This window comes from Corythoichthys intestinalis, chromosome 17 (genome assembly GCF_030265065.1).
Source record: "Corythoichthys intestinalis isolate RoL2023-P3 chromosome 17, ASM3026506v1, whole genome shotgun sequence".
NCBI lineage: Eukaryota > Metazoa > Chordata > Actinopteri > Syngnathiformes > Syngnathidae > Corythoichthys > Corythoichthys intestinalis.
Window position 1 is genome coordinate 7,833,659 of NC_080411.1, and position 10,649 is coordinate 7,844,307.

Sequence of the window (10,649 nt, forward strand, 5' to 3'; positions counted from 1 at the left end):
GCAGAGAAGATATATCAATTGGTAGCACTACGCACAGTCATGGTTCCACTTCCCATTATGGATTTGGGCATGACTACAGTATCATTTACTGAAAGCTCAACAAATACACTAGATGGCAATATTTAGTCACAATATACAAAGTCACAAGTCTTTCTATCCGTGGCTCCCTCTCACAGAAAGAATGTTAATAATGTAAATGCCATCTTGAGGATTTATTGTCATAATAAACAAATACAGTACTTATGTACTGTATGTTGAATGTATATATTCGTCCGAGTTTTATTCATTTTTTTCTTAATCCATTACCAAAATGTATATGATCGGGAAAAATTATCGGGAATTATTGGAATTGAATCTGGAGCAAAAAAAAGCAATCGGATCAGGAAATGTCGGGATCGGCAGATACTCAAACTAAAATGATCGGGATCGGCTCGGGAGCATGATCGGAACAACCCTAATAAAAACTGCTGCTCATCTCATTTTCATCTTATGATGTCACACCCAAATGTTTGCAGTCTTACACTTCTTATGGAGGGGATCAAATGTGTCTATTTCTTGTATTCAAAATTACCTGCAAATCTTTTTTTTCCTCTTTCTTTTCAGCCATCACTGTACCAGCTTCAGTCAATTCCTATGTGCTCACTTCATTGACAGCCAACACCAAGTATGACACTTGGATTAGAGTATCCACAAGTAGAGGCTCATATAATGGCACAAGCCACTCATTTACCACCCTGAAATATGGTGAGTGAGATCACCTGCTGCACAAAAATTCCAAAGCTGGCTCCTTAATTTGCATGTGAAGTTAAATGGATTTGACATCTATCGATGTTCATAACATTGAATGAGTATTATACATGAGTGAGCTTCGATTAAGCAATTTGATTGGACAAGTATGAATACAATACAGAAGAAAATGGATAAGATGTTCCTCCTTCATTTGGTATTATACTAATTTTAAATATACATTTTAGTTTTTTTTTCATAGACAGTGACTCATTGAGGTTTTCAGGTCAAATTTTCTTGACTAACACCTTGTATCTTTTCTACAGCATCAGGGGAGATTGAGATGACTGTGGTTGGAGTTTGTGTCGGCTTTCTGTTTGTGTTTCTCATAACCATGAGTCTGTGCATCTACAAAAGAGATGTGTAAGTATAGACAGATTCTACGCTAGTATAGTCTGACTCACGCTTGCAGCAGGAGAACCGATGTGATTTTCAAAATAAAGCGTGTAAAGGAACAATTTGTATTTGGCGTGCTATTTCAGATGATTTCTGGCCAATAGTGCTTAAATAATGAGCTATAGATATTTATTTAGATCAGGGGTCCCCAAACTTTTTCCTGTGAGGGCCACATAATTCTTCCCTTCTCTGATGAGGGGCCGGGGTCAGTTTGTAACAGAAAAAGTGTGACGATTGCAGGAGTGCCTAAATGTAGAATTTTATTGTTTTTCAGAAAGCCACAATGAAATAACTAGGGCTGTCAAAATTATCGCGTTAACGGGCGGTAATAATTTTTTAAAATTAATCACGTTAAAATATTTGACGCAATTAACGCACATGCCCCGCTCAAACATTAAAATGATAGCACAGGGAAATGTGTACTTGTTGTGTTTTTCGGAGTTTTGTCGCCCTCTGCTGGCACTTGGGTGCGACTGATTTTATAGGTTTCAGCACCCATGAGCATTGTGTAAGTAATTATTGACATCAACAATGGAGGTCTACTAGTTTATTTTTTGACTGAAAATTTTACAAATTTTATTAAAGAGGGGTTTAATATAAAATTTCTATAACTTGCAATAACATTTATCTTTTAAGAACTACAAGTCTTTCTATCCATGGATCGCTTAAACAGAATGTTAATAAAGGTAATCCATTTTGTTGATTTATTGTTATAATAAACAAATACAGTACTTATGTACCGTATGTTGAATGTATATATCCATCTTGTGTTTCATCTTTCCATTCCAACAATAATTTACAGAAAAATATGGCATATTTCATAGATGGTTTGAATTGCGATTAATTACAATTAATCCATTTTTAAGCTGTAAAAAATTTAATCGTTTGACACCCCGAGAAATAACCCTTTCTGGATTCTTCACGGAACAAAAGTAAATAAAATTAAAAAAAACATATATATATATATATATATATATATATAATGTAATATGATAGTAAAAATAAAAATAAATAATAATAAATAATTATAACACTATTATTTAAATAGATAGTAACCAAATAACCCTCTCTGGGTTCTTCACAGAAAAAAGACAGGAAATAAATAACACTATTGAGAAAAAAAAAAGTTCAGGGGGCCGGACCAAATGTGGAGGCGGACCGGATATTAGATGCATTGTTAAATTATACAAATTATACATTAGAGGGTATCGTTTAAAAAAAAAAAAATCCTTTGCAAGGCTTGGCGGTGCGCCACAATCTTGTATTTGTAGGGGAAACCCTGACTTAACATTTTGGCATCATAATTATTGAACATAATTTTTAAAGAATGGCATGAGGAATATTCTAATGAAGTTGAGCACCTCGTATGGTCGGTACAATCCCCAGACCTCAACATTATTGAGCATTTATGGTCAGTTTTAGAGATTCAATTAGGACGTCGATTTCTACCGCCATCGTCTCTAAAAGAGTTAGAGGGTATTTTAACTGAAGAATGGCTCAAAATTCCTTTGGAAAGAATTCATAAGTTGTATAAATCAATACCTCAGAATCGAGGCTTCAATTGCCGCAAAAGGCGGACCTACACCAGTTTTTTTTTGTTTTTTTTAAGGTGTTTTCATTATTTTGTCCAACACCTGTGTATCTTGTGATAACATCTACTAAAAACTTCAGAATTATTAAAAAACAATAATGAGTATTCCGCACCCACAAAATTGTTAAAAACATTAAAATTGGGTTCTTCCATTTTATCAATGTAATGTGACAAATCTGGACAAAACAAAACTTTTACACATATTCCTTAAATTGTACTTATATTGAATATGAATGGTTTCAAACAAAGGCGGGTTCTTAGTTACAGATCAGAGCAATATCTAATAGAAACTGAAATACAGATCCTTTCATTTGATGTCAAATCCAATGTTTTCAGATGGTGGGCTGCCAATAAAAATGTTTTCTATGGCTTGCGACCATGTGCTGCTTTGTGCCCCTTCTATGAATGCAGCTAATACAGCTCTTCTATCTCGCACAGGATCAAGAGAAACTTTTGGCCCCGAATCCCAAACCCCAGAAAGAGCACCATTGGAAACTGGTCACCTGATTATCATATAAAGGTAAGGACAGTAATTCAAATAATTCCAATAAGCCTAAGGTTGTTTATTGCCCCTATAAAAACTGTGCTGCTGCTGTTTGTAGGGCTGCAACTAACGATTATTTTCATAACAAATTAATCAGTGGATTAATTAAACGATTAATCAATGTCACTTTTTTTCAATTACCTTCAGAATTTAACTTGAAGTTGTTTTAGGCGTGTTGTAAGTAACAAAGACAAAGACTATTTCCTTCAAAAATAATATTTTATAACAGGTTCCTGATTTAACTGTTAGTCTACAGCTGTACTGTTTTATGTACATAAAATGTTTTAAGTACATAAAAAGTTTTTAATAAAGGCTTTGAGTTTAAAACATTACAATAATTTCTTAGCACACAAATCAGACAAGTCATGTTCATTCGAAAAAATAGTGTTTTTTCTTGTGGGCAAAGCGCTGATATAAATTGTGTCAATGACTAATTTCTGTATGCAAACTAAACAACAAAATCGAATAAGGAGACTGTAATGAATCAGTTTTCTTTATCAAACAGTTGTTCTTAAATACAATCCAAATCCAATTTCAAAGCATACCCTTATATGACAATTTAGTTTGAGTTTGTGTTGAAAGGAGACTCTAAGCTGTTATATAAAGTGGTTATTTGTGTTATTTCTTCATAAAAAAAGAAATGAGACAACTTTACTATCTAACAATAACTCAAGTGCTAATATGCTTCTCCAAAACACGATACAAACGAACACTTAAGACACTAGTTAGCATAATCGCTAATTAGCTTAGCGCTCCGTGCTAAGTAGTAATGTCTCATTAACCAAGAATACAAACAATTGGCTTTATATTCTCACCTCTGACAGAGGCACATTGGATCTAACAACACAAAAACAATATAATTCTCAACACCAGTGTTGTTTTGGCAGCCCTAATTTTCGTCTTAGTCTTTTGGACGAAAATATTTATTAGTCTTAGTAAAATTTTAGTTATTACAAAATGTGTTCGTCTTCGTCTAGTTTTTGTCAACGAAAACTCAAATTTCGTCTAGTTTTAGTCGACAATTCTCAAAATACTTTCATCTATAAACTTCAAAAGTTTTAGTCCATGAATAAATATATAAAAGTTTGCAACAATTTCGAATGAACGTTGACAGACGAGCACATAATTGTAGAGTCTACAAGGACATAAACATCTTTATGATGATAATACACTGTCAGCAGTAAAACGGTACATTATTCGCAATTAATTAAACTCACCTGGACGCCACGAACTGTATGTAAAAAGTTTTCCAAGAGTTGAAGAAGACACAAGAGTCAACGCGCTAAATGCTAATGCTAACGCTATGCTAACGCAAATGCTATGCTAATGTTACAAGTTTCTTCGTTGTGTGACGATGACTCAGCGCAGACCTTTAAAGGCTAAAGCAAAATGGCACAGCCAAGATAAGAAAACAAAACTTACCAAGCAATGTTTAACACGTGTTTAACAAAACAAGCCTGGAATGGGCACACGCTAACTCACCAGCCGGTGAGTAAACCTGTGTGTAGTAGGGATGCAACGATAAAGTTAAGTCACTGTTTGCTATGATTTTCGATAGACACGATTTTTGATTCGATTCAATACATTTAATGCTCTGAAACAAAAAATACTAGTGTTTTTTTTTTAATGTTTTTTTTATTTCGCTAACAAGCAAAAATAACAATGCCATCATATCAACATGCCTTATAGTGCATAATATTTATGTGCTTACTTATTACTGATATGAAGAAATTTATAAATTTATGTATTTATAAATGTATGTATAAAAGTGCTGAGAACAATCACTGGTTGTAAAGTGAGGCTAGGCACACTGTTGATTCCTATTACTCTCTTAGCTGGTACGTTTGGCACATGAGAAAAACATTTGTAGTCCCTCTGTGTTATGTACTGAATTAACAACAACAATTGAAACAACATTGTTCTATGGTATGTCAAGCGATGGTTGGGTTAACATTGTTTTATAGTTGATGAACTAATGTTGGGAAATAGTTGATTTATGATTGACCTGGAAGTATGATTGAAAAGTCATTAAATTATGGATGAGCGGGCGTTTTGGTCAAAAACATAACATTGATTCAGCGTTGTATTATTAATAGGGCTGTCAAACGATTAAAATTTTGAATCGAGTTAATCACAGCTTAGAAATTAATTTATCGTATTTAATCGCAATTCAAACCATGTTCATGTATCATGTAACCATGATAATGTTACATGATACATGAACAACGAAATGCGAACGTGGCCGGTATGTTAACGTAACATAGCTATTAAGAGTTATTCAGATAACTATAGCATAAAGAACATGCTAACAAGTTTACCAAACCATCAGTCTTACTCTAAAACACCAAAATAACATGTGAAATGCAGGGCTGTCAAACGATTACAATTTTTAATCGAGTTAATCACAGCTGAAAATTAATCAATCGTAATTAATCGCAATTTAAACCATCTATAAAATATGCCATATTTTTCTGTAAATTATTGTTGGAATGGAAAGATAAGACACAAGACGGATATATACATTCAACATACTGTACATAAGTACTGTATTTGTTTATTGTAACAATAAATCAACAAGATGGCATTAACATTATTAACATTCTGTTAAAGCGATCCATGTATAGAAAGACTTGTAGTTCTTAAAAGATAAATGTTAGTACAAGTTATAGAAATTTTATATTAAAACTCCTCTTAATGTTTTCGTTTTAATAAAATTTGTAAGATTTTCAATCAAAAAATAAACCAATAGCTCGCCATTGTTGATGTCAATAATTGCACAATGCTCATGGTGCTGAAACCCATAAAATCAGTCGCACCCAAGCGCCAGCAGAGGGCGACAAAACACCAAAGAACACAAGTAACAAGTGGACATGACACTGTGCTGTCATTTTAATCTGTTTGAGCGGGGCATGTGCGTTAAATGCGTCAAATATCTTAATGTGATTAATTTAAAAAATTAATTACCGCCCGTCAACGCGGTAGTCTTGACAGCCCTAATTATTAATAATTGAAATGACGTTTGGGTTTTGTAAGAATTTCAGCGTTGAAACAACATTAAATGAGGGTGCAAAAGTGATGTTGATTCAACGATATAAGATCGACAGCGAATGAATGTTGAGCGATCGAATGTTGATCCAACGTCTTTTCAACGTCGGTCTGCTATCTGGGTTGTTTTCTCGTGTATATTTAGAATTGCTCTTTACGTAAATTTTTTTTTTTTTTTTAATCTGAGAATTTTCAGTCTAATACTCGATTACTAAAATATCGATAGCTGCAGCCCTAGTTGTAACTGCGGCTCTTGAGTACTGATTTGCCCACCTCTGACATAGCTGCTTCTTGCTTGTCTGCTGTATTAAAATAGCCTCTTCATGTTCTTCCACAGCCAGAGACTCCAAAGGAGAACTGTTTGTCTGGCATCAGTGTACTTGATATGGAGGTAAGTGATGGGAAATCAGTGTCTGAGGAAGACAAAGCTAGCCTAGCCCTCAAGAAGGACAAGTATCTGTCTGAAGAGCACAGCAGTGGCATCGGAGGCTCCTCTTGCATGTCTTCACCCCGTCAGAGTGTATCTGACAGCGACGAGGGGGCTGACACTGCTGACACTACAGCCAGCACTGTTCAGTACTCCTCAGTGGTGGCCTCTAACGGCTACAAAGGGCAGACCCCGTGCGTTCAACCTCAGCAGCTAATTTTTTCGCGATCTGAGTCGACACAACCTCTTCTGGACTCTGAGGAGAACCCAGACCTTTTAGTGCAAGAGGGCAGCAGAGCTTCCCAACCGTTCTCACAGCTTCCTTGCTTCACACACACTGCATGGGACCACGGCAGTGGCAGCTTCACTGAGTCGAATGAGCCAGAGGTGGAGCCTCAGGAGGTGCTGTCGTCACTTGACATGTGTCTTTCGGGAGAAACAACCACAGACAGACAGCTTTTCTCCAGCTACATGCCACAGCTTGGTGGCTATAGGCCACAGTAGGAACATTGACAGTGGACAGTGAAGTACGTGACAAATTATGTGCCTGTGTTAATGTTGCATGGACATTTCATGTCCTTCGTAATTTCAAAAGTTATGGCGGAAAACACTCAGGTGACTTGAAGTTCTGCTCTGAGACCCCCAATTTGGCCAAATTTCAAAATTGTCCAATATGCATGTGTGATACATCATTGGAAAGCTTAAAATCTCAATTTTCTGGGGGAAGAAAAATTTTGAACAGGAGCGTATTTTGAAAAAACAATTTTCTTTAAACAGCGAAACCCTAACTGGAGGCGAGCAGATAAAGGCGCCATGATTTTAACGAGATATTAGCGCGTACTTAACTTGTTTCGATCCAAAAACTCCATGTAGCATGTATCATCGAGTGTCAAGACAGATGTGAATGGCCACAGCCGGATTTTGGGGGGATTTTATGGGTGAATCATGGTAATATAACAAGGGTCGCGATGCAGAAATCGTAGACATCATTTTCTTTTTCATATATTTACCGCTTATAAATTTTTTTTTCAATTTTTTTTTGTTTGGATCATTTATTTATCATCTAAAATATTGGGGAAAATGCAACCGTAACAAAAGAATACAATTAAGCGATAGTTATGAGGTAGCTATCCGTGACTTATTTACAGACACCATTTTTTTCCATTGTGACAAAATGTTTAAAAGTTTGAAATATGTGAGTGAATAATTTTTTTAAAAGTTTTTTTTTTTTTTTTACTTAAATATTAGACATCAATTAATGATTCTAAGCTAAAAATGACAGACATTTCAAAGAATAAATATAATTACTTCTTTTTAAGGCTGGGTTGAAACAAAAGCGGTTGTGCGACGTCTGTAAACGGGGGTTTCCAGGGTAAAACGGAAAAATTAAAAATAGTTCGGGGGCTAAATGCGCCTTGAATCCGCTATGGCAGCATATAGACATATATTTCTATCAAACACAACAGTTCTTTTGGCTTAAAATACAGCCAAAATTCTAAAAAGGGGTGCAAGAGCAGAAACTGCTTTTTCAGTCTTGTCTGTGTTTTCCGCCATATTGTGTTTCAGCAAAATATTACATTTCGATTTTTTTATGTGAACTTGTATATTATTTGACTATTCAGAACATCAACATGTAAGAATGATCAATGAAATCCAAATTTTGCTGGAAGACAAGTCAAAACGACTGAATTGTATTGAAGATGTACGCCTCACTGCAACGTACACTACATGTCTAAACATGGCCATGTCGAGATGGCATATGGTCTAATGGTGGACTTTTTATCTAAAGCTGGAGGACTGCATCAGTCAGCCTGATTTTAATGGAGAGTATGAACTGTCGATGTTACAAAAGGCATATCTACCAAATGTGACGAGTCTAACTTCTCTTCTGGACACACTATAGTGAAACTAGATGAAGTTGGATGCAACAACATATTGTGCACCCAGAGGTTATTAGGACTCAGATCTGGAGAATGAGCGAGCCATTTATGAGCATCAAATTCTTCGTCATCCAGGAACTGCTGACACACTTCAGTCAAATAAGGCCGAGTATCGTCATGCACCCAAAGGAAGCCACTGCACCAGCTTATGGTTTGAACATCCCGCGCCTGTACTTAACAGCAGACTGAACCAAAGACTAGCACGAAGGGGATATCTTGACACCCAAGCCTATTTATCAGTTTAGGCAGAAACATTATAACAATGTTACGCTTCTCCTTACACAATGGGCAGATAGTAGACCTTTTTTGTCAGAGATTTTGCTAAGTTTGCCAAGTTCCAACATTGGCTTTTGACTATTGGCTTTTCTAACAGTGGTCTAAGTCACATTAATTCATATAGCCCTTGAAGTGCCTGTGACACCATAAAAAAAATCTAAAATAGCATTATTATGTGAATTAAAAGCATACTCTGAGATGATTCAAATACATACAACAATTTGGCAAAGTGCAGATGACGAGAAATGATTCTTTCACTCTGCTGTTTAGCTGCTCCTGTCATTATGGCTCTTTGGCGCCGCCTGATGATGTCGGCAGAGTAACGATTTGAGCTGATTTAGAATTCAGCCCAATGGAGGAGGAAGATTCAGAACGAGGAAAATGAAGAAAATGCGACAGAGAGCAGCAAAATGTCATCATTGTTTTTATCTCGCTACTCCAATATTTTTACACAATATTTTCATTTTATCGAAGTAGTTTTCCCTAATTGTTAAATAAATTGTATAGTCATGACAAATAAGTCTTGTGCTAAATGGAATATGAAATATTAAAAATGCATTTATTCAGTACGACAGGGCTAAATTACTGCATAATTGTTACTACCAACTTCTTAAACCTCCCGAACGGTATTTTATGTCACCGGAGTTAGTCCGGCTTCTGCCATTTCCCTGCCCCGGCTTCGGAGGGAGGCGTGAAAGCTAGGCGACATGCTAACCCGAACCGAGCGGCTCTTCTAAGTCTCTTCCTGGCCTTTCGAAAACAAAAAAAAATCACACAAAACTACCCCGACTGGTGTTGTACACGGTGGCAGGGTTGATTGTCTTCACCGATCGGCTCGTCGTTCTGCTGCGGCCCTGGCAGGCAGGCAGTGCTTGTCGCCTGGGACGCAGAGTGGAATGAGCACTGAAAATGGCGCATTCTTGGTGTACAAACTGGCTGACGTCGGAGCGCATGGCTGCCCAAGCCCAAGGCGAAGTATAGCGCTCTTTAGGTGGGCACGCGAAGAGGACCGAAGCGGGTGGAAATCTCGACACAGTCGAAAACCGGAGAAGAGAGTGGGGGGCTCCTTGAGCCCAAGCCGAGGTGGGCGCTTGAAGGAATCTGACCTTTTAGCCAGATTGCCTGAATCACGCCAGCCGAACCGCCAGACCCGCGCTGGCGCAGCTCCAACGACCCGGGCCGGCGGAACCCGAACCCGAAAACCCGGCTAAAAGGCCAAACTCGGCGCGTTCACCTTATTCTTAACCCCTTGTACTGACTCCATTTTGAAAGCTGGAAAAAGCCTTCGAAGCGCAAGTTGACAATTTATTCAGGTTGACAGCGATATTACAGTGCAGAGGGACCCAGGCGAGGATTCAGGTCACCATATCACAAGTCAACAAAAGGTTTCTGAGAAAAAAATGACAATACTTAGTTAAACATTTTCTTTTGAAGACTCTTGCGGGGCATGCTGTGGGCGGGAAGAAAGGTGTGTTTAGGATAATCTTCTATCACATTTTGGGCTGTTTAGTTCGTGCATCCCAGTTGCTGAGTCATTGTTACTGGGGCAACCGCAGTGGGACATTTTGCCCGCCTCAGCGTCAGAGAGGCTCTTGGAGTCTTATCACTTATCACAGTTGGATATCGGGCGTTCTCCGGTGTTCC

General features: G+C 37.2%; 1 protein-coding gene across 1 annotated transcript in view; it reads left to right on the top strand.

Annotated features, from left to right (window-relative positions):
• The window catches only part of il6st (interleukin 6 cytokine family signal transduce), a 37,903-nt gene extending 29,868 nt beyond the window's left edge, over nt 1-8,035 (top strand). Inside the window, exons 13-16 of the mRNA XM_057818879.1 lie at nt 604-744; nt 1,053-1,149; nt 3,212-3,293; nt 6,700-8,035. Of these exons, the coding sequence (XP_057674862.1) occupies nt 604-744; nt 1,053-1,149; nt 3,212-3,293; nt 6,700-7,293 (914 nt within the window). The 3' untranslated portion in view covers nt 7,294-8,035. The remainder of the gene's footprint in view (nt 1-603; nt 745-1,052; nt 1,150-3,211; nt 3,294-6,699) is intronic.
• The last annotated feature ends 2,614 nt before the right edge of the window (nt 8,036-10,649 follow it).